The following is a 23,039-nucleotide window of genomic DNA, read 5'->3' on the forward strand; positions in this document are numbered from 1 at the left end:
ACCGCGATACCCTAGGTACCGTTAGTATGGAATTTGACCGCCTACGTGGAACGGCGTCCCGTTCCTGTCGATCTACGTCGTCGATGCTGCACGCCATACCTCATTCTTCGCATTCTCGAACCGGACATCGGGCCCAGCTTGAGTTGGTATGCTGCTGCCTTGGGGTAGGCCTCGTATCCTGGAGAAAGTCTTATGGAAGAGCGTACGCGTTCCTGCATGAAAAGAGCATATATTTGGGTGTATGCACGCTTCAAGAGTAGGGTATGATGTCAAACGTATGATGTCAAATGCCTGTTGCCGTGTGGTGGGACTGAAGGTTCGGAGTCGCCGTTCGGAGTTTTCACCGGGTTTTGCGTCGAAAACAAGTAGCTGTGTTAATAGTGGGATCTGATTTGCATGCATGATTAAACCGAGGTTGATTTTTCTGAGGTCATAAACGCGTAAGGGAGTTAAATTCTCCACTAAGGAGTATGCATCTGATTCTGCACTTAGGCCGCTTCCTAGGGCAAAACCAGTGATAGGCGAGGTGCCACTCCGCATATCGCTCATCATGCTACGAGTTTCAGAATCGTTTTCACAACTTGGTGCAGTTGTTGGTGGTCATCACAGCTATTGCGAATACACCATCATGCCCGCTGCAAAGTGGAACTATTTCGAACAATGAGAATCTGGACTTTGACATGTAGAAGGGGCTTTTAGTCTCACACGTGTACCCAAAGATCCAATTTTGTCCTGGAGATATGTCGGTATCTTATCAATTCATGAATTCTGCATCACGACTTCGACGTCACACGACAAGTCTCTACGGGCTAGCCGAGAGCTAGATTGCTATCAATAGATGAGCTCGGTGACATGCGCCTCGGAGTCCCCAGAAACATTCCCCTAGTAACTCCGTCGCGCTGTTATGTTACATTATAATACATAATACAATACAGTAGGATCGATACATCACAAACGTCGAGTTTCAGCCTCGTAGTTTGCCTTACCAAGGGTCAGCAAGGATTATTGAGACGCGTGTCCACACCAGTTGCAAATTAAGCTTTTCGCTTAGTTGTGAGACGGTCCGCTTTAGGAGACCCGATTATGGCGGATTTCCGGTGGTAGAATGGACTAGGGTGATAGGGGTCGGACTAGACCATCTAATCGCATAGCTTTAGCTTCAACTTGTCGCCGTAAAATGTCTGCTCATTTCCAGACTTCATCTCTATTACCAGCCTCAAATCCCGTGTCCTATTAAGATCTTCTAGTATGCCGACTACTATGCTCACGGGCACTCCTCGACACTAAGTTAGGTGGATCTGACGAAGTATAAATATGGATCTCTTTGCAAACACGTATCTCTTCCTCATCATGTCTCTCACTAAACCAACCATTCATCTTGTATTCTAGCTTGGTCACTATTCTGCTTCGTTGTGTGATTATCCGTTGGTACAATTTCAGTCTTCTTCCCTCACGAATACCTTTATTTTCTCCCCAACTTGACTGTCTTTATGGTACTTATATAGATACACGTTTTAAGCTCCGCTCAACATGTGCGAAACCCCTTGTTTTTATATACTCTAAGTCCTGTACATATCCATACAGGACCGTAACGCTATGCTTGAGGAAAAATTCTCTAGCATAGACTGTGTTTCTGCTACCTTCACCTGTATCCCTTAAGCGGATTGGAAGTTTGGAATTCTTCATTTCTGTCTTTTTCTTGATCATCAAAATAATCTAGTTAAACTTGGGGTCATCTTTACTAACATTAAGATGTCTATATACTGCTTGTGAAAATATCATATTGGATAGTGGAGCAAGCGAGTCACAAATTGCGTAGTAAGCAAGGGGAGACTGACTGTGAACTAGGAAATCGCTACAGGCTATTGCTGTATGCCCTACCTCGAATACGCAGTACAATATCATAATGGGAATGGTTTGAACAAAACTAAACAGTACCCAGAGGGTGACAAGACACTTTTCAGAACGCCGCCAGTGACGGTCGAACACTTGACAGGGTAGCAAGAGATGGTGTAAGCTGCTCCACCTACTTCTCCTCCAAAGATGAAGAACCCCGGACCAGTATCTTTACCTAAATAGGCTGTCTAGGTCACCATCGCTAGCATCATGATTGCCTGCTGGCGTACAGCGGCAATGTTGCTGGGGCGTGGAATCGTAACCTGGAGGGGCTTTTCCAATGCATGCAATGCAGGAAATCCTGTGATATAATACGGCTGCTGGCAATGGAGGTCGCAATCTTTCTGCACGTAATGACTGAATTAAGTACGGAGTGATGTTGCGATTACGTCACGTGTCAGGTTTAGCACTCCACGCGAGTGATTAGCACAGGTCGGCGCGACTCTTCCATCGAACCGAGGATACCGACCAGTTTCCGCCCAAAGCGCACCACTAGCATGTATCATCCCAAATCCATGCCATGCAGGTCTAGAAAGCCTCTCACTCCGCCTCGTACATACTAGCAATGGGCGCATTAGGTATCCAACGTTTCACATGTCATTTGCCTAACGAACCCCTGAGTACATCGAGAAGCACTGAATTCACCGAACAAGTGTGCAACACAAACTCACATGCATTTAGGATGTTTTCGACCCAGGGAGGCTTGTTTAGCTTCCCATGGCGATCTCGTATAAGTTCCCCAAACTCATGCATGGTGAGTCTATATGCGGTTCTATCAAACCACCGTCATGCTTCGCCACTACTCTACGCGTCTGTTGTCGCGATGCGGTCGTGAAGCATTAGTATGGGAGGCATACAATTTCTCTTTCTGGTAAATCCGCCAGACCAATAAGAGGAAGGGTTTTGATGGTGCGGTGACGTGCAGATTGCTTGCAGATTCAGGCAGCAGAAACATGCCTCACAAGGCAGAATGGAGATGAGTAAACGGCTAGCAGGCAGTTCGAGCCACAGCATCGGTCCTAATGTCGAGTCCGTCGAAGTGGAAATATTTCGGCTGTTCAAAGCGTCATATTGTTCGGTCCGTCAAAACGTCCGAATGTCGTAATGCTGGTACAAGGCGTACCGGAGACGTGGAACATAGAAGAGAGTGTGTTGATGGTGTCTGAGCAGGCCAGAGGCGGGGTCTTCGGATACTGGCAAAATTTGCTTGCCTACCCGACCCGCATATCCAGCCAAAATTTTCCACAACCAGCCGAACTCCCATGTAGCATTCCTAGATGTCTGCGATGGCATCGGAGAGTCAGTGAGACATTCGTGTAATATATTTGTTGCATTCTTGCATATTTCCATCGAAAGCAACAACAGCCCGGCTAGCTCAATCGGTAGAGCGTGAGACTCTTAGTTATCACGTCCTAACAGACACGATTGTATCAAATCTCAAGGTTGTGGGTTCGACCCCCACGTCGGGCTTTCGTTTTTGTTGTCCTGTCGTCCATCGTGGGTTGCAGGGTGTGGTGTTGACGTTGGACGGTGAAGGACTTTTTTTTTTGTGCCCCTGAATGCTAAATGGTCTACAACCGCCACCACCACAACGCAAGCAAACGTCTGGTCAAGCTCTCTTTTTTATTTATGCTTAACCATGTAATTCTTCTTGAAGTGTAATCTTAAAGGACAAAATTATGTTAGGTGTGTGTTGTGTCGTTTGCACATCAGACGCATTTCTTAAACATAAACCCGTGTAACCTGAAGCGGCCGCCGATTAAATCTTGGTGCGGCCAATCGATTTTCTGACAACATGTAGGTTTATTGGCTTCCTCAATGGGGCTCAAGTGATTAAGGAACCATATCAGTTATGTACTCATTGCCCTGGAACCGTCCCATGTTTCTTTCACGATTCTTGGCGAACATCGAACAACTTCAAAAATTCGTAACGCAGCCACGCCATGGTCAAACGACGAGAAGATGTGAGCGTCGACTATTGAATCAGACTACAATATACGAAGTAGCTGCGTTTCGTCGGAGACAGCTACTCTAGCTAGAATCTATTCGCAAACTGCATACGCCTGTGTAGCCTAACCGTCCGCACCAACCTCATCTCGCTTTCCAGCAAACTCTCCAAGAACGACAGTGCCATTCTTTCTGGTCGTGCATGTCTTGAGTCCGAGTCGACCACAAGAAGTGATCGATGAGCATTAACAATACGGAATCTGTGGCAAGGGTAGACATCACAGATGAACTTCAACACTTGATTGGAGGACGGTGTCCTCGAGAGGAGCCCTCGAGCTAGCTTGTTTTTGGCGGCGTTCTAGCAATTATGCTTTTGGTAGAAAGTCGATGAGTTGCCTCGAAGACAACTCACTGGCAGCTACAAGAGCTGCTGATAATGTACACCTACATCTATCACAACTCATTGTATATTCTTCACCACCAACCAACATCAGACAGAATCAAAGCGCTCATTCGTCTATTCGTTACATGGTCATAATACCTATTCGTGGTAGCTAAAACGCTCAAGCATACAAATGTCAACAAGGCCTCATCGCCAAAGTAAACAAACGCAAGAGGGCAAGCTCATACAAATGGCCAAGCAATATCAATACACCTCCCAGGATATCCTGAAGCGCGACATATGCGCACTATAAAACTTGGTGGAGGGGAAGAGAGACCTGACAGTAGGAATACTTGCATCCGTGCAGTGGGTATCTCAACGCCATCCATGCAATGCGATCGTCGAGCCATAAGAATAGTGTTGAAGAGAGAAGAGGAAGTAATATCTGATGGAACATTTACTTCCGTCATTATCTCGCTGGATATGCGGGGTACGGTCCGTGTTGGTGGTGATGAGGTGGAGCAGGCATTGATGGCTGATACATGGCGCGCCGGTCTTGTGGGGGGTAGGCCTCGAACATGACGCGTCGTTGAGGCGCTTCAGCTCTGAGTGGACTTGGTTGAGGCTGGCTGCTCGCCGGGAAGCGTTGTGAATTGTTGGGGCTGCTCATGAAAAGCAGTGTATCAACAGCGTCTTTTTCTGCTTGTTGACTTGGCATACGAAGGATACCTGCTCGAGGGGTTGCTGGCGACCGCGGGCCTGCACCGACATCACTGTAGTGTTTCCTTTGGCTAGCTCCGAGTAGTGGAGGGGGTACATGTGAGACGCTCGAGCGACTTCTCCGCCTACTCTGGAAGGTCGGGGCTGGTGCAAGGCCATAGCCAGGATGTGCTCCGGTGATAGAGATGAGGTTTGCCGCAGCATTCATTGCGGGACGCGTACCCGGCCGCCAGTAGGCTGACAGACGTTAGCACTCTGGAATCAGATTCTAAGGGAAGACTAACAAGCTGGGGTTCCTGCGAGTGATCGAGTTGGGTCAGAAGCAGGGGACATGATCATTTGGTCCGATATATCAGAGACGCCGCTTGGTCTTCGTTGGCGGTCGGTAGTACCAGGCGAGTCAAACGCTAGTTGATCACTCCTCCCAGGAGCAGAATTGGGCGAACCGCGTTGTGACTGGCTTTCTTCGAGCTCGTCAAGTGACTGCTTCTCCCAGCCGTTCTGGACTTTGACCATGGCGTAGGAAAGACGCGTCTTAAGCTGTGCGGATAACTGCGTTTGCATCAGCAACCTGAGGGCTTAGTCTGAAGCTACAACACGCACCTCTCCAATGCGAGTACCTGAGTGTGTATCCATGCTCTTGTTCCTCTTGTGTGCGTATGTGCGTACCGATGGCGCTTCGGGCACTGGCCCTGCGCTCTTGAGAGAACCATCTACGGTTCTCTTGGAGCCTTGAGTTGCTGGAGATTCTGGTGTCATGGAAGTGGCTGCTGTGCCACCATTCTGCAGCGCATTGGCGGCGGCTGTATCGATGCGCGGTGCAGCTGGCACGTCTCCAGCAGCAGTCTGGCTCGACGGTTTAGGCATTGGTGCCTCTAGAGGTTTACTTTGATTTGCTACATTGGTCGACGAGAGGGTGGTGAGGTCCGTCTCGGCAGTGGTGGAGGTAGACAGGTTGCTCGAGGAGGAGGGTAGTGCCGGGGCCGAGAAGGTGCTAGAGACGGCAGACTGGACCGACTCTTGCGAGTTGTGGGACACTGGGTCGTCTACGGCAGCAATGGTTGCTGTATGGGCGGTGTTGGCGTGTTCTGCTGGTGCAATGGGTGCATGAGTACCTAGGTAATAACTCGGCTTAAGAGAAACGCGACTGACTTACGCATCATCGTTCGCGAGCGTGGCGGCGGGGTAGTAGGCAACTAGTGGCTCGCGCTGTCGTTGCAATCTCGAGTCGAATGCCAATATACGACTCAGAAATATCGATGCGAGTAAAGATGTCAGGGTAGCAAGCGTTCCAATGGCGGTCCTCAGTGGGAGAGCGATGGTCGGAGACGTGTCGTAGGAGCACCGTGTTCGTGCGCAGCACGCGAGATACGGGAAGACGCGCGAACGGGCGGGAACAGTTCCTTGTTCGGCACCCAAAAAGCAGCTCGCAAGGGGCGCGGAAAAGATGCTAGGAGATGTCAGGGGTGTCGTGAAGCTTCGAGGCGCGTCCCGGTGAGGTGTAAGAAGGCAAAGCCAGGCGTATGCTCGAATGCAAGAGCCTGAAGCCGCTTGTGAGCCGCGCAGTCACATGGTGCCAGCCGACGCGTAGCATTAGCGGGTGGCAATCTAACTCTCAACGAACGAACGATTCCGACATTGGCGGTAAGAGCGCGTCCATTCAATATGCAGGCGAACGGCTGGTCTGAGCAGAGTTTTCTGGCACGACACACGCATAGCTTGCTGCAATGCAATGTTAGCCGTGACTGCGTGCATCAAACACGAGTATCCCACGTCATGCTCTCGTCCATGGTAAGACCCGTGGTACACAGCCGCATTGGCTCAAACGCAAACCATCTCTGCCTATTGCCACGACCGGGCCTGTACAGTTCGATATGGATGCCGCGCGCGTACTTTGTTCGTGTAATATCTCGTCCCGAACAGTTCAGAGGTGGTTGATACCTTGGACGGATGGAATTTCGCCATGTTGAGGTTGAGAGTGTAGAAAACACCATGTATTCTGTCGACGACGTGACGAATGCCTGGAAAAAGCACACATGTCGCTTTTGATGTTATTGGTCACATATACATGCGCTGATCGGCAGTTTTTTCTCTTCATACAACTGAATACAATATACTACACCGAGGTAGATGAATACCAGGTTCGATTACATTTACTACATTCAAAATACTCTGCATTCAATCTTTACATGGCCTTCTCCGCACTAGAGTAGTCCCACTTGGGCAGCTTCATGGTGCCGTGCTCGTTCAAGTGCTTGTGCATGTCGAAGCTGTTCCACAGCAGATGCGGCTCATGACCCCAGCCCTTCCTTAGGCATTCAAACTCTGCCTTGTTGAAGTAGTCTTCGAGAATTGGTACGTAGTCGGGGTGGGCGCACTTCTTGATGATGACGCGGGCACGCTCCTTGGGAGAGAGACCACGGACATCGGCGAGACCTTGCTCGGTGACGATGACGTCGAGGTCATGCTCGGTCTGATCGATATGAGTGCACATGGGAACAATGCAGGATACACCAGTTGGATCGGTCTTAGTAGGACGCGACGAGGGTGTGTGCATGATGGAGTACTTGGAAGAACGAAGGAAGTCGGCGGACCCACCGAGACCATTGAGCATGCGGCTACCCATGACACATGTTGAGTTGGCATGGGCATAGATGTCGACTTCAACGGGCGTGTTCATTCCAATGACACCGAGACGTCGGATAATTTCAGGGGAGTTGGAGACTTGCTGGGAGCGGAGCAGTAGCTTGGGTGCATATCGGTCCCAGTTCTCGTAGAATCGGTGGAAGCCGTCAGGAGAGAAGCGAATTGAAGTCGCAGTTGCGAAGTCCAGGTTGCCAGAGTCGAAGAGGTCAAGGAAGGAGTCTTGGAGAACTTCGGTCCATACTTTAAGGTTCTTAAAGTTTGCACCACCAGAAGCAAGTCCACCAACAACAGCGTTGGCTATGTTTCCAATACCAGACTGAATGGGTAGAAGGTTCTCTGGTAGGCGGCCGTGCTTAACTTCGTGTTTCAAGAACTCAATCAGGTTCGCGGCAATAGCCCTTGAGGTTTCATCCTCAGCGGCGTTGGGCTGGGTCTGATCGGGGTAGTCGCTCTCTACAATCGCCACGACCTTCTCTGGGTCAACAGGGATGTGTGGTGTGCCGATGCGATCCTCCGGAGACATGATGAGATAAGGCTTTCGGCGTGGTGGAAGATCAGTCATAGTAATGTCATGTAAACCTTCGAAAGAAGGAGCTGCGGTGTTGACCTCGATGATGATCTTATCGGCCATCTGAATCAGTTCGGGTGATGCGCCAACACTGGCTCCAGGGATGATGCCACCGTCCTCAGTGATGGCGGATGCTTCCACAATGGTGACGTCTAGCTTGTTGTGAGGCTTGTTCAATGTGTAGAACCCGTACATCAAGTCGACAGGGAACATGCTAAGATGTTTGTCGAAGAAGTTGATGTTGCCGTTATTGATACCCTTGGCAATTTCCTTGCCGACTTGATGCGGCGACCGGCGCTCGATCATATTGAGACGTGCCCATCGGTTCTCAGTCTCTGCACCTGATGATGCACCAACAAAGAGATTGTACTTGAGCTGGCCCTGAAGATTGTTCTTCTCGACATGGTCGGCCATGGCCGTGGGGATCTTTCTGTCATGACGTTAGTCTGACAACTTCATCAACGTAATCAACATTGTTCATCCAAGTCAAGATGCGCGACAAGTGTCATGGCCAAGGCTCTTGACTACTCGTCTCGACCTGATCCATGCGCAGCTCGAATTGTGGAGTCGGGGATAGTTCGGCTTTCGTCGCTTGCTAAACTTCCGTTCCACCTCGGGATCCCAGATCGGACTACCCAGCAGGCCCGATATCGTATGCCATAGTCAAGATCGTGTTGAGTACCCGAAGAGCCTCATGGCTTGGCTGTCGTAGCGCGACAGCAGAGATAATACTTACTTTGGGTATCCCACACCAGTGAAGCCACTCCAGCCAATGTATGCTCCATTGGGGAAGTGATGAAGCAAATCCTCAGCCTTAGCAATCTTCTTGAGATAACTTGGCCTCCTGACCCGACTCTTCAATGCTGCTGAGACCGACATGTTTAATTCAGGGCTTTTTCTTTTTCAACGCGATGATCGCGATCCAAATGATTAGCTTATCGATAGAGCTTTGGAGCTGTCCGAGGAGCGTCAAGCTCAGCGAGAGCGTCGTAAAGTAGTGATGGAGTGGAGAAGAGCCGCGATGGGCGAGATTTGTCAATTAAGGGTTCTGGGGAGAAATGGAGTATTTAAAGTATGGAGAGGCCAAGACTAGACTCGTTTCGAGCGGCGTCGGCGTGGAGTGTTGTTGTGGGCTGATGCTCATGATGACCCACACAAGCATGACGTCTGCCGCAAAACCCCGGTTGGGGGAGGGGATGCGCATGCAAGAACGTGTAATGATTGGAGGACTAGCAGTAAGTTTGTTGGTTCTCGGTGTCGCTCTTTATGGCTTCTAGCAAACGTCCGTGACCGATTATTGTAGTTCCTAAAGGAACTTACGACAGTACTTGCGTCGTGGGTAATTCCTTATTTTTTGAGTTCAAAATCGTCAACAAAACATGTTTTGAAGATATTCGCTACTCTACACTACGTTGGATGTAAACAGTATGTAGACTGCTGATGCTTTTTTATGTCTGTTTTATTATCAGCAAATAATCCGAGAGATGCAAAGTCTTTCGTAACGAGTGTGATCTGCTTGATCAGTTTACACTATGAGAAGATACGAGGCCTAGTAGAAGATGGTGTCTCAGCATACACTACCACAGGAATCACTTAAAGTTAACTCTCGATAAGCCTGCCAATCAGAAATACGTATAGTTCTTGCTGGACTACCTATACCGCAAGTAATATGGCGCGAGTTTCGTGATGCAATCCAAGGAAAACATGTGACATTATACTTATTGATCGCGTTCACGCCTATATTCTTACATATAAATACAACCTCACCACTGGCTACATTGGTTATCCCTGAGGCTGACTCTATAAAACCCTGCTTTATAACTCAATAATCTCTTGGATCTCGTCGATAATGCCACTCCAAACCGTCTTCTCCGGCGCGAAATAGGTCTCAAAGACATCTATCAGCACCTTATCCCCCAAATCCATGTGACCACCCTCTGTAGTCTTGAAGTGTAGACCTCCCTTCGCGTCAAGCTTCTTGAGCCCAATCCAATCCTCTTTGTAGATGTCGCGGTCCCTCAGATCCGTGACCTCATTGCTGGTGGTGTTCGTATACGCGAACCAACCCGACTCCTTCGGTATAACAGTGGTGTCGTCCTCGAAGACGTACATGACGAAGTTGTCCAATGCAGCGAGGTTTTTCGCGTAAGTGACGTTCTTGAGCACCCTTTCGTTGTTGATGTCAGCGAGGAAGTTGGAGGCTTCGAGATACTCTTCCGTAGGTTCGCCGGTGGTCTCGTTGGTGGCTTTGAAGTACTGCGCTGGAACGAGATGGCCTTGTACCCATGCGCCCCAGGTGTTAGCTTTGAGCAAGTTGATATAGCCCTTGCATAGCCAGTCTCCATCTTTGCAGAGCTGGTATTTTGCAATACCGTTGTGTTGGCTGCCAAAGGTGACCAAATTCTTGACGTTTATACGGTCGCCGCAGCGCTCTACCAGTCCGCGAAGGAACTGCCCACCCTGCGAGAAACCTAGCGCGTTCAGACCTGGCGCCCTGCTTAAAACCTCGTGTTTCGCGATGTCGTCACAGACTTGCGCAATCTGCTCGGTAACATTGCCGAGGAACGTCGCTGTTCGATCACTTCCGGCATCTTCGTCGAGCCGGATGTAGTATACATATGTGCCAGGGTTTGTCTCGTTTGCGAGGTCGCCGACGCTGTGCAGACCGTCTGCAGCATAGTTGTCGCCTAAGCCATGCCAGATGAGCAGAGGAAGTGGCTTGGAGTCGCTCCGTGTGAGTGGCGACGCGATTGTCTGCGTCACGAGTAAGAGTGTCGAGAGCGGAAGTAATCCAAGCATTTCAGCGGTTGTCTGATGAAAGTGAGGGTTGTAAGGTTGGGAGGCGCAAGTTGAGTGCATGAGACGCGAGTGTGATCTACGCTGCATTGCATGACGTTAGCATCAAGCCGAGGCAGGTACAGCCGAGCAAGGTCATAGCTCTCCATCGCCTTCATATACAGGCAAAACATAAAGCAAAGATGTATCACTACTATCATAATGCATTTGCAGAATAGAAAACTTGATATTGCAAAGAGCCTGCATTGGTGGATGCCGACCAGTGGTATATTACCATATCGTCAAATAGATCTTTTGAACACCGGAACGCCAATGCCATGCAACGATGCCCACCATGGATAGCTCAACCAGCGATCAATGGTGTCTGCACCGACTGGAGCGCATCTTGCTTCATGGCCTTGCGCTTCTCCTTGCTAATTGAGCTCTTCTTCTCTGTTTTCTTGGCCTTCTTAGCTTCTCTCCTGGCCTGCTTCGCGGCAAGCTCCTCGTCGTCGAGCATCTCTTCCTCCCACTCATCCCACTTCCTCTTGCGCTCTGCGGACTTGCCCTTGGGCGTGCCTTCTGTGATGGCACCATGGTATGGTGCGTCGCGAACTTGCTCAGGCTCAGCCCACAGCTCGTCAGCGAGCCAGATAGGTAGAGCCTTGGTCGCAGGACCCTTGACATGCAAACTGCGAATGTTGCGCCAGCCCTGGCCAACGTGCTTGTTGACAACTTCGGAAACAACAGCGGCAGTGTTCTCAACGATCTGCTGAGAAGTCATGGAAAGGTTGCCGATCTTGATAGAGGTGTTGGCGGATGGGCTCATGCTCAGGTAGGTCGAGTGAAGAGCCGACTCGATCTCCTTTGCTATACCTTGTGGTGTTCCAACGACGTTTTGTGGCTCCTTCGCGTCCTTCTTTGTGCTCTTGTCGATGTATGCACCCGCAGTAAGACGAACCGGAATCGGGCGCTTTGACTTGCTCTTGTAAAAGGTTTTGCCTAGGCATTCTGCGACAATCTTGATTACGCGATCGTCGACCATGAAAACGTCGTACTCAGCGAGGAGTGCACGCTTCTGCTCGAATGCCTTGTACCGCTTCTTTAGCTTGTCCACGCCGAGCACACGTTGCACCTTTCCGCGAAGGGCTTCCGGGAAAGCGTCAGATGCGACAAGGTCTTTGTATGCTCTCTGGGGGTCTTTGGTGAAGATGCATATCCGGACATCGTTTGCGATGATGGGGTGAGGTAGTTTGCTGGGTACTGTTAGCGGTGTGTCGCAAGCGCTGTCATGTGCGAACCTACATGGCTACAGGCTTCAAGCTCTTAGTGTTGCCGATCTGCTTTTTTGTCGCCAGGCTGAGGAAGATGGGCTCGTCAACCTCCTCCGCCTCGTCCTCGTCGGCCGCCAAGCTCTTCTTTGGTGCCTCCTGCTGCTTTTCCTCGACATGCTTCTTCATGTGCGCAACGAGCGCCTTCGCCGCGCGCTCGACTTGCGACGGATCAAGCTGGTAGGGTGTACCATTCGTGGTTTTGGTGGTGAGAGGCGCCTCGGTCGCCTTCTCGGCCTTCTTAGTCAGGGTCTTGGATTTGGCCATTGTTGCTGTGATATGTTTGCGATGTTTCTTGTCGCTGGAAATTCTGGGCTAGACCCTGGACTGAACTTTCCAACTTTTTGCCGGTCATATGGTTTCTCCGAAAGACCGAGACTAATGCGGGGCTGTCTCATTGAAAGCGGAAGGCGAATGGGCATCTTTAACCAATCATCGCGTCGCAGTATCTCCAAGCACACGACAGGTTGCTCATCCTTGCATTGTCACCAGCCGTCCAATATCAATTTCACCTCTCGTTCCCATGCAGTCAGCCGTTTCATCAGCAGCGCGTCAGTGGTACGTACCCGGCGTGGTACATGTGCTGTCATTACTGGCGGCAATGGTTAAGAAACTACTGCGAGATGCATTCACCTCTCGATTATCATTCCAAGTCCTGAGGGATCACGAATATGACAGCAGCTGATGGACTCCCACATGGCTACATGTACGAGATTTACTGGTTCGTGCTATCGATTGATCGAAGCCATCCGGTCACGGTCGAGCCGAAACGCCGTCACCGTGCGCTCGCCTGGCCATCTTCTCACGACGCGTCTATACCGCTGCGTGTTCGCGTCCGTCGGCCCTACAGCTCCACTTGGGTTACGGACGTGTTTGCTCTCGTGTTAGCTGCGTCGATTGCTGCACAAAGTTTTTCTTTTCACTTGCGTGACGTTTGCCTCCATTTGGGCACAGGCGTAGGACAGTGGGGCAATTTGATCTTTGTGCATGAGCGCGCAGTACCTTAAGATCTTGATACGCGTTCACAGTATGCGTATAGATGCCTTTTGCCCTTTATATTGCACTTTGTTACGGACAGTGACTTTAGCATAAGAGTCGCACATGGCACAAGTGCATCATCAAGCGTGATTGACTTTGTCTCAGCGCGTCAGCTTTAGCAATGATGGTGCGTTAATGTGGAATCGGCTGCAGTGTAGAGGGGCTGGCAGAGCGGAGAAAATCAAGTTAGAGAGGCAGCCGAGGAGACAATGTATGTCATAGGCGTAATAATTGTGCTCGTGCACAGAGGCTGGTGAACGCATGTGGCAGAATATGCCGAACTTTGGGACATGTATAGCGAAAGGAGAGCTGGAAAAGTACAGAAAGATACGCAATCGGATTAGCTGAGACATGCAGAGTGCTTTGCATTTGAAAGGATGTTACAAGAGACATATTGCAAGGGAGCAAGGCGTGGTGAATTTGGGTGCTGGTTCTTACGACGGCCCTAGCTTCATCACGCTAGCCAACCCACACCCGCGTCGCGACGTCTTCCACGATCGCGTTCGTGACTGACCCGTAGTTTCGTAATTGACTTGATGGCCTCCTCCTCCTAACCTACGTCTTTCTTTTTCCATACTGCCGTGTGCCTGCCTTCGCGTCTTCAACACTCCTTCCGCAGCCGCCGGCTCGCTTGTCTCCCTTCGAGACACGTCCACCTTACCCCATAGACATCGACACGCCAGGAGCCTCGCGTTCTAGGAGCTCCGCACACAAGATGGACTTTTCACCCACCAAGACGCTGTCCCAAACCCTCATCGAGTCGACAGAGCCGCACTCGGGGCATGTTCGGAAGCCCACCCCAACTCTTCTTCCGGCCTTCGGCGAGGATGGGCCATTCTCTTCATCGCCATTTCCACGTCCGGCGTCCTCGAAACGCAAGTTCGAAGAGGACTCGCCCACCTTTCCCAAGCAGCTGAAGTATTATCCAACCCCGCAGCCCACGTCGTCGACCAACATTATTTCCTCGTCGCCCCGCCATGCCCGGCCGGGCTTCGAACGCACCTTCTCGGCTCTGTCAGAGAGGACCCCACTCGGTGCTGTGCCCACGCTCGACCTTCCTGCAGACGGCGAAATCGTGAGAATGGGCAGGAGCTCCAACACGTCAGATTACCAGCTCTCTACCAACCGCCTCATTTCACGCGTTCACGTCCAAGCCGCTTATCACGCGCCAAGCCCACCATATCCGCATGGATACATTGAGGTTGAATGTCTGGGATGGAACGGTGCGAAGATCCACTGCAAAGGACGCATCTTCGAGCTGAGCAAGGGAGACACGTACATGTCAGAGAACCCCGAGACGGCCATCATGCTCGATGTACAGGATACCCGCGTCATGATTGCTTGGCCATCTATCCCTGTATCAAAGTTTTCTTGGGAATCCGAGGAAGAAGGCATGCCTACTCCGACTCGCAACCGTACCCAAGAGAACATCTGTTCCAGCCCTCCTGTTGTTCCACGGTCACCTGTCTCGCAGAGCCCGATTCGCCCTCCCGTCTTCGCCGGCCTTGGCACCAACCTGCAGTCTGGCCCCGTTGAAGTCTTCGAAGATGCCGATGCCAGCGCGGATAGCCCTAGCATTGCCACCCCAGGCTCCGCAGACCAGACCTTTATCCGCCCCTCTCTTCCAAGCTCCAAGTCTAGCCATGAAGTACGTCCTGTTGTCGATCTCAAAGAGAGTGTGAACTTCGCCGCCGACGACTTCTCCGACAATGATGAAGAAAACGATCCTGTTGTACACTCCTTTGGACCCTTCGGTCAGAACCTCCTCAGTGGCATGGCCTCGTTCAACACAGCTACGCCAACGCAATCAAACACTCCACGTATGCGCGGGCCACTACTGTCGCCGTCCCCCAAACGTCGCGTTACTGAGCCTATCCGATACAAAGAGTCACCGATCAAGAACCATGTCATCAACCAATTGGCATTCTCACGTATTCACTCTCAACCATTGTCCGCTATTCACAGCAACCTTCCAGCTGAATTGAAGGCCTGTGTGAACAAGGGCACAAATGGCAAGGATGAAGAGGGCACTGGCACATCGACTCCCCTCCCTGAGCTCTCTAGAAAAGAGTTGAAGAGGATTCTGGATGACACTCCCTGTGTTGGTGAAATTCCTCGTGCTGGCAAAGATGCCGCTGGGCAGCCCCTCGAGAACGAATTCTACTATGTCCCTGAGATGGACTCCAACCAAATGAGGCGCGAGACCATTACAGCTGGCACTCGCAGCACCGGACTGCGGTCTGTCAGGAAGACGCACAAAGTACGTAGTACGCCTGCTTACCCACGCAATCCCCCACTGACTATTCTTAGCAATATTATTGGAAGAAACCCCGCGTTTGAGCATCTCCATCAAAGACTTGCACCACGCACCAGTCAACAGATTACTTCCCACTACCTGTCACGTCTGCTCCTTATTTCACCGCGGCGCTGCACACGATCAGCACGTCTCGAACGCCAAAGTCTGTATCGACCGCCCATATCATACGTACATCTTTCTTGGATTCTTGTTTTTGTATGCATAGCGAGGCGTTACGATACCATTTTCACGCTCCTCGTTGTATCTCGGAGTTTTAAATTTAACTTTCTCAAGTTTGCGTCTACTATTCTTTTTTCTGGAGTAAGTGGCTTGTTGAATCAAGCAAATGTCTGTTCTCTTCCTGCTAGATACGACATCCTATAAGGTCGGCATCTCCGTTCTACGTTCTCGGTGGCGCTTCTGGTTATGGGGGATTGCGGATACGGACACTGCTGTATTGACGGGTGGGACTTCGGTAATAAGCTATTGCGATTATCACGATTACGATATCAAAGCGCTTTCGCCTACGCGGCGGAGTATGAAGTGTATCCAAACTACCGAAGAGAACCACGGTCAGCGGTGGGCGTTTTGATCTTGCATATACGAGTGTTCACTATGCGAGCAGGAGGGAGTTTGTGTGTACTTGTATATTCAGAATGCTTTGCGATAAAATCCATCAAAAGTACAAAAGTTGTCGCGTGTTGATGTGACGATCCCTATGCGAACGTGACATTCATAACTCCGTCAAGGCTTCGTGTGGCCTGGAATAATCAAAACTGATCAATAGCAACAATGGTTCCGATGGCAATTTCCTTGCAGTGTCCCTAGAGGACCACTGACCGCACTGTGTGCAGTATGGTTTGTGACGTCATACATGGTGCGATCGTGACGCGATCTCACGTGACCTGCCTCCATCAGGTAGAACAACATTACAAAATCACGCTGTAGCAGGGGAGGAAGAATCGAAGCTGGTGGTTTTTGAATTTGAATCGATTCACTCTACATGCCTGGTTCCCTTCATAAAGTCTCAAATGCGAGACAAGACAAGCACTCCATTGATGCCATGTGCCGTGGAAGAAGTAGTAGTGACCTAGCCCTCATATCCATCGCATGCAATCGTTGCAATTCGTATCCACCGACCCCGTTGCTCTCTTCGCCAGACGCCGATAGAAGCGAGTAGTTTACTTCAACTTCTTCTTGGGGCGGAGCTGGTTGGTGTGACCGCACTTCTTCTTGCGCTGTGGTCTTGTTAGTTAAGGTCCGATGCCATGTCCGTTCTCCTTGTTCGATCAAGGAATGGAGTCGTGGTTATGACGTACGCAGTTGACAGCCCTCGGTGGCAGACGTGCGTAGCACTTGCGGCAGATCATCTTGTCGCAGTTGTACTTGGAGGCAAGCGCCTTCAGCGAAGGCTCAATGATACCACCACGGAGACGGAGGACCAAGTGGAGGGTTGACTCCTTCTGGATGTTGTAGTCGGACAGAGTGCGGCCATCCTCGAGTTGCTTTCCGGCGAAGATCAGGCGCTGTTGGTCCGGGGGAATGCCCTCCTTGTCCTGGATCTTGGACTTGACGTTGTCTACCCATACTGTCAGCCTAAATCCTCCTTCTTCGGTGTCGCCATGCAAGCGCCGAGCGATGCGGTGCGGTGCGTTGCGTTGCCGTCGTGTGGCGCTGGGATTTGCGTACCGATGGTGTCACTGCTCTCGACTGCGAACAAGTTAGTGCATGCTCTAATACATTCTGTGCGTATGAGATATACCTTCGAGCGTGATGGTCTTGCCCGTCAGGGTCTTCACGAAGATCTGCATCTTTGGCGGTGTTGCGAGTGTTCCGTGATCTCAGGATCGAAGTCGAGGGCGAAGGAAGACGAATTCCACACACTGTGTGGGTGTCTGTGCGGTGCGACTAGGCTGGTCGGCGTTAGCGTGGTCCCGATGCCCCTCGCGTGTGACGCCTTCCCCAACCGAACTGACACTCATAACAGCAACGAACATCTGCAATTTCTTGCGGAACATAGACTTTCATCATGTCTTGCATTCTTATCTTGAATTTTGTAGAAGTAAAAACTAGTATTACATACGCGGCGCGCGGCCACTTCATCAAGCTTGCCTCTTCTGTGCCCTTTTCCACTGTTCAACCCTTGCCTCTGTGAAAACCACTGCCAAAGTGAGCATATTCACAGATAAGCCAGCTATCTTTGCAGCTTGTTCGTATAGTGTCTTCGCTGCGTCTGGTAAATTTTGTTCCATCTTCCAGATTGGATACGCCTGCCCTACCCTAAGTACCCCGGTGTCCTCAGCTACAACTGGCATCGTATTCATCGCGCCATGAACTGCCTTCACGACCTCTAATCTCTGACCTAGAGGAATCCCACAGGATAGCTCCTGTGGGGGATGTTGTGCCTCATTATCGATAGGGAAAATGTCGTACAACGCGTTTCGAAAATCATCAATGTCCCTGGTGCGCTGTATTTCAGCATTATCCAGAAATGTACTGGCGTAGAAGTCCAGATACTGGTCCATATCTTGGGGTTCCATCGATAACATGTCCTTCTCCTGTAGCTTTGTCAACTGTTCGGTTGTAAAGCGTCCGTTGTCTCCTCGCCTCGATTTCTCGGCGGCCTGCATCTGCTCGCACCACGCCTGCCAGCTCATCACCGCTGCTGTTGGTTCCGATGATGACTTTGGATAACGCTTCTCATCATCAAGTGGGTAGAGTACTTTGATACATATGATGAGGCAGCTCACCAGTTGCGCCTCGGCAAGATGCCGTATACCCAAACGTTTCTTACCGCTGTAGTGGGGAGCAAAATCGTAGCCCAGCAAGTCGCCAAGACGTCTAGTTGCATCGTACAGCTCAAGTGGTAAGGCGAGCTCTTTTAAATAGCGGAATAGCAACAGCGGCACGTTGAGAGCCGGCCAGGTTATACCATGGTCTTTACTGTAGCTAATTTGCAGGTCTGCGAGTGTTTTGTAAAATCGTGTGTGAGTGAGCGGTGCGCTTGGATCAAGAACAGCGTGGTAGGCAGGTGGCAGCCGATCTCTCATGGTGAGTGGCAGTAGCTTGATTGCCCTTCGATATGCCAAATGCCCATCGGTAGCCCATGCATGGATGTCGCCTGGCGTAAATGGCAGCCTTAGTGTCATGATACCAAGATAGCATAGAACTAGACAGTCGTTAAGATTGGGTGCTGCCGACAACCTCAAATTTCTCTTTTCCTTTGCATCTCGGAGGTGACCTTTCTCATTGTCTGTAGCATCATCCTCGCTCTCCAGAGTGCTGAAAACCTGCTGCTGAGATTGGGATTCTGACGAGTCTTCGTCATGACTCGCAATCCTGTCTCTAAGTTGGGCGATACGCAGTGCCCAGAGATCGCGCGTGACGGCTTCAAGTTCAATTGGTAATCCTCGGTCTTTTACAAGATACCAAAGCTGATGTCGCAGAATCAGTTGCAGACACTTCAAATACAGGTCAAAAGCTCGAGGACCCTTGTAAATCCTGCCAGTCGATTTGTCGTCTTCTTCCGTCTCTTTCTTTTTGCGCGTGACTGTTCGGGCAGCTCCTACGTAATCATCATCGTCTTCTCCGCGGACTAGACCCGCCTGTTGGTGGCCATTTTGACAATACAAGTAACCGTCTTCGCCCTCCTCGTAGCGTCTAGACCTGCAGTTTTCGACGCCACAAACGGGGCCTTTAGTCGACATGAAGTAGGCTTGAGCGTAGTCGACAATTCTATCGCGACAAGGTTGATATGATGAGGAGTTGAAGTTGAGCAGACTGCATGCCGTTGTGCGCTGAGTTGTTCATGTTACAATGGCTTTACAGATCGCTTTGCAAGTAGAAGTTCGCCAGCCACTAGCGCGGATCCGGGAACCAGTCACACGAATTTTCTACCAATGAGAAAGACGACAATTGCCGTAAAGTCATCACCTTTTATTCATTGCCAGAAGCGTAAAGGATATATCTAGGAAGGGAAATGAATCGTAATACGTTTCCCACACATGGCAATGCAAGGAACCCAAAACCGTCCGAAGAACCTCGTGCATTGGTCGCCTAGTGCAAGCTAATTGCACGGGAGAATGCTACGCTTGCCGCGGAGCTACAACTTTGCACACGATATGCAAAGAGTGTCGTAGCTCCGTTCGTAATCTGTCTGCAATCCGCGCCTTGCTTCCTGCTAAACAGTCTACGTATTGAACGATGCGCTTATTTAGGAGCCTCCTTGGCGTCGATGCAGGCCTCCTCACCCATAGCAGTAAGGATAATGACGTCTGGTAGCATGTCAGTGTGGTGCACGGAGGCTTTTTCCGGGTTAGAACTTACTGGTGTCCTTGCCGTCCTGGTTGAACATCTTGTCGATCTTGTCACCAACCTCGCCATCGGGGACCTTGACGTCGTCCTTGGTGGAGCCGTCGTCGGACATGAGGGAGAGGAAACCGTCGTCAGTAACGTCGAGCTGGATCTTGTGTTAGCCTAGACTTGGCAATGGGCGACTGGAGCCACTTACGAGCTGGTACTCGCGACGGGTGACGTTAGGAACGTCCATGTTGTGGGTGGAAGGGCAGAGATCTTCCAACTTCTTCTGGGTGAAGATGTCGATGGCGACCAAATGGACCTTGGCGTGACCGTGCTTTCCGGTCTTGGAGGTGGTCATCTCGACAATCTTGCAAGGGCGGTTCTTAATGCAGACGAAACCGTTCTTCCTCAAGGCAGAACACTGCATGGGGTAGGTAAGAGAGGCACCCGCATCGGCGCTGTCGAAGGTGTGCTCATGCTAGAGACGATAGAGTCAGTACAGGGCGTGACGAAGAGGCGCGAACGTGGAAGTCGCCTGGTCGCAGCTGGCGACAGTGCTCCGAAGGGTGGGGTAAAGAGCACATGCGGGGCTAGTATCCGCGGAAACGTACCTGCGCGTCGTTGTCCGCCATGGTGATGAATGAGAGTCGGATGCGACGGTGAGGAAGAGTTCGAGTTCGGGCTGCTGGTCGAAGAGCGGTGGGGTGGGCAGAGTCCTTAAATGGGAGATGGAGAGAGAAGTCTTTTGCGTGGGCAAAATTGGGCAGGCGCGGAGGGGAAGGTGGCGCTAGCGGATCCCTGTCTAGTTCGCGGATTAAACAATCGCCGGCGTCCTTATGTGAATCCAAGGTGCCCTGCCATCGTCCACGACGCCAACATCTAGTACCTGATTCTTAAGCGACTGACTACGACTTGGTAGATATCATGTGGGGCTTGGATAGGCTCTCGTCGTACTCGACACCCGCCGGCATGCCGCCTCCGCGACGCGATTCCCACTCGCCAGCTCCTCGAAGGGGCTACCCAGCTCCGGCGCAACCTGTCAGACCGGGGCTCAATCCACGATCGTCTTCGCTGACACCCCTCATATCGCCCAATGCGTCGACTGCGAGCCTGCCTCTATCCGCGCGTATGCCAAATGGAGGACTTCGTAGGCGGCAGACAGGCGGCATCCCTCCCAACGTGCCAGATCCCATACACGTGTTAGAGTCCATCATGGGAGGGCTACCACGCAACTCGTCTGCGACGAATGGGGAAGAGGTAGCGCGTATATCTGGAAAGCCTGACGAGGTAGAGGAAGATATTGAATTTGGGGAATTGAGCTTGCACGATTTCGTAGCGGTCAAGACTGCAGAACGACAGCAACCCACTTCTGTACATACATATAGTACGCAGTCAGTCGAAGAATGTACGTGTTCATGTTCAGGGTCGCAAGTCTTTGCTCATTGTGTCTGCAGATGACAAAGACAAAGACAAGTTTGAGGACCTGCACAAATCTATATTGGCGTGCGACGAGGTACTCAAGTCGGTCGAGGCAAACCTGACCAACTTTCAGTCCGATCTCGAGGCCGTTTCTGCCGAGATAGAATCACTCCAGAACCGATCTATTGCCTTGAACACCAAGCTGGAAAACCGTAAGGTGGTTGAGAAGCTTCTGGGACCGGCGGTGGAAGACATCAGTATATCACCAGCCGTCGTGCGCAAGATCGCCGAAGGCCCGGTCGACGAGGGTTTTGTGCGCGCCCTTACAGAGGTCGAGAAGCGGTCCAAGGCGGTCAACGATAAAGCCAAAGAGAACCCAGAGTTGGCAGCCATAAAGGACGTTAAACCACTGCTAGACGATCTCATAAATCGCGCAGTCGAACGAATACGAGACTATATAGTTGCTCAGATCAAGGCCATTCGCTCACCTTCTATCAATGCGCAGATTATCCAGCAGCAAGCATTCCTGAAATACAAAGACTTGTATTCTTTCCTGGCGAAACATCAGGCAGAGCTTGCACAACAGATAGCACAGGCATACATATATACCATGCGCTGGTACTATCTCAATCATTTCAGCCGATACAGATCAGCGCTTGAGAAGATCAAGGTACACGCCATGGATAGGTACGACGTACTGGGTGAAGATCCCAGCGCTAGAAGGACTGGAACTTTGCTCGGTCAGTCTCGAAACGCACCAGTTGCCTACGACGCTTTCTCACTCGGACGACGCCGCGATGCACTGAAGAGCTCTTCCGTCAATGCCTTACCAGCCAATGTCGCCGAAGATGAAAAATCACCCCACTATTTGGAGGTGCCTTTCCGCAGCTTTAACCTCGCACTCATCGACAATGCATGCTTCGAGTATACCTTCATTTCTACATACTTCGCTCCATCGCAAAATTTCCATGCAATCTCGCGGACCTTCAACTCAATCTTCGAGCCTACGCTAGCAGTTGGGCAAGCGGTTACAAAATCGCTTGTGGAAGCAACAACGGATACACTTGGGATACTGCTTTGCGTACGACTAAACCAGCACTTTGCATTCGAACTCCAACGCAGGAAGGTTCCAACAGTCGAAGGTTACATCAACGCGACAAACATGCTGCTATGGCCACGGTTCCAGCAGGTTCTGGACATGCACTGCACGTCGCTCCAGAAAGTCACAGCGTCTCTGCCAGGCCGCCCGTCAACCGGGGCTGCGTTGCTTGGCTCTAGCTCGTCCAATGCAACCTCTACTGCGCCAACACCTCTCACACAGAAATTCGCAAACCTACTCCAAGGCATATTGGCCCTCTCGTCGGAAGCAGGCGATGATGAACCTGTCAGCGTATCTGTGGGTAGACTGAGAAGTGAGTACGAGGCCTATCTTACGAAACTGAGCAAGGGTACTAGCGACGCACGGAAGAGAGAACGTTTCTTGTGCAACAACTATAGCTTGGTATGTACGATCTTGGCAGATGTTGAAGGAAAACTTGGGGAAGAAACGAGGGTACACTTCGAAAAGCTGAGAGATGCTTTCGACAAGTAGGCTAGTTTTGAGAATCATCCAGGGACTTGTACTACAGGCCAACAAAGGTTCTCAATAACGCTTTCCAGTTCATGTGACTCTTCCATACGTTAACCACACGCGTACAACCTGCTCTACCCGTGGTCAAATCT

The 23,039-nt window shown here is 50.9% G+C and overlaps 7 protein-coding genes and 1 non-coding gene across 8 annotated transcripts; 3 read left to right on the forward strand and 5 right to left on the reverse strand.

Annotated features, from left to right (window-relative positions):
• The first annotated feature begins 3,260 nt into the window (after nt 1–3,260).
• Nucleotides 3,261–3,366, forward strand: J4E82_000283. Its single transcript has one exon. It is a non-coding gene; the product is annotated as a tRNA-Lys (tRNA).
• Nucleotides 3,367–5,224: 1,858 nt separating this feature from the next.
• Nucleotides 5,225–6,108, reverse strand: J4E82_000284 (uncharacterized protein; the record flags this gene model as incomplete). Its single annotated transcript, XM_051726605.1, has 3 exons — nt 5,225–5,497; nt 5,549–6,009; nt 6,102–6,108. 3 exons carry the CDS (start codon nt 6,106–6,108, stop codon nt 5,225–5,227), a joined length of 741 nt encoding a protein of 246 aa, XP_051593787.1.
• A 3,866-nt stretch (nt 6,109–9,974) lies between these two features.
• Nucleotides 9,975–11,018, reverse strand: J4E82_000285 (uncharacterized protein; the record flags this gene model as incomplete). The annotated part of the gene is made up of 1 exon (XM_051726606.1): nt 9,975–11,018. One exon carries the CDS (start codon nt 11,016–11,018, stop codon nt 9,975–9,977), a length of 1,044 nt encoding a protein of 347 aa, XP_051593788.1.
• A 280-nt stretch (nt 11,019–11,298) lies between these two features.
• J4E82_000286 (uncharacterized protein) lies at nt 11,299–12,532 on the reverse strand (the record flags this gene model as incomplete). Its single annotated transcript, XM_051726607.1, has 2 exons — nt 11,299–12,190; nt 12,240–12,532. 2 exons carry the CDS (start codon nt 12,530–12,532, stop codon nt 11,299–11,301), a joined length of 1,185 nt encoding a protein of 394 aa, XP_051593789.1.
• A 1,486-nt stretch (nt 12,533–14,018) lies between these two features.
• Nucleotides 14,019–15,643, forward strand: J4E82_000287 (uncharacterized protein; the record flags this gene model as incomplete). The annotated part of the gene is made up of 2 exons (XM_051726608.1): nt 14,019–15,563; nt 15,614–15,643. The coding sequence occupies 2 exons, from the start codon at nt 14,019–14,021 to the stop codon at nt 15,641–15,643; spliced, it is 1,575 nt and encodes a 524-aa protein (XP_051593790.1).
• Nucleotides 15,644–17,701: 2,058 nt separating this feature from the next.
• Nucleotides 17,702–19,306, reverse strand: J4E82_000288 (uncharacterized protein; the record flags this gene model as incomplete). The annotated part of the gene is made up of 1 exon (XM_051726609.1): nt 17,702–19,306. The coding sequence occupies one exon, from the start codon at nt 19,304–19,306 to the stop codon at nt 17,702–17,704; it is 1,605 nt and encodes a 534-aa protein (XP_051593791.1).
• Nucleotides 19,307–19,808: 502 nt separating this feature from the next.
• ANB1 (translation initiation factor eIF5A) lies at nt 19,809–20,530 on the reverse strand (the record flags this gene model as incomplete). Its single annotated transcript, XM_051726610.1, has 4 exons — nt 19,809–19,873; nt 19,926–20,058; nt 20,110–20,376; nt 20,510–20,530. 4 exons carry the CDS (start codon nt 20,528–20,530, stop codon nt 19,809–19,811), a joined length of 486 nt encoding a protein of 161 aa, XP_051593792.1.
• A 580-nt stretch (nt 20,531–21,110) lies between these two features.
• Nucleotides 21,111–22,908, forward strand: J4E82_000290 (uncharacterized protein; the record flags this gene model as incomplete). Its single annotated transcript, XM_051726611.1, has 2 exons — nt 21,111–21,303; nt 21,353–22,908. 2 exons carry the CDS (start codon nt 21,111–21,113, stop codon nt 22,906–22,908), a joined length of 1,749 nt encoding a protein of 582 aa, XP_051593793.1.
• Between the last annotated feature and the right edge of the window lie 131 nt (nt 22,909–23,039).

The sequence above is a fragment of the Alternaria postmessia genome (assembly GCF_024291825.1).
Source record: "Alternaria postmessia strain BMP 2775 chromosome Unknown scaffold_1, whole genome shotgun sequence".
NCBI lineage: Eukaryota > Fungi > Ascomycota > Dothideomycetes > Pleosporales > Pleosporaceae > Alternaria > Alternaria postmessia.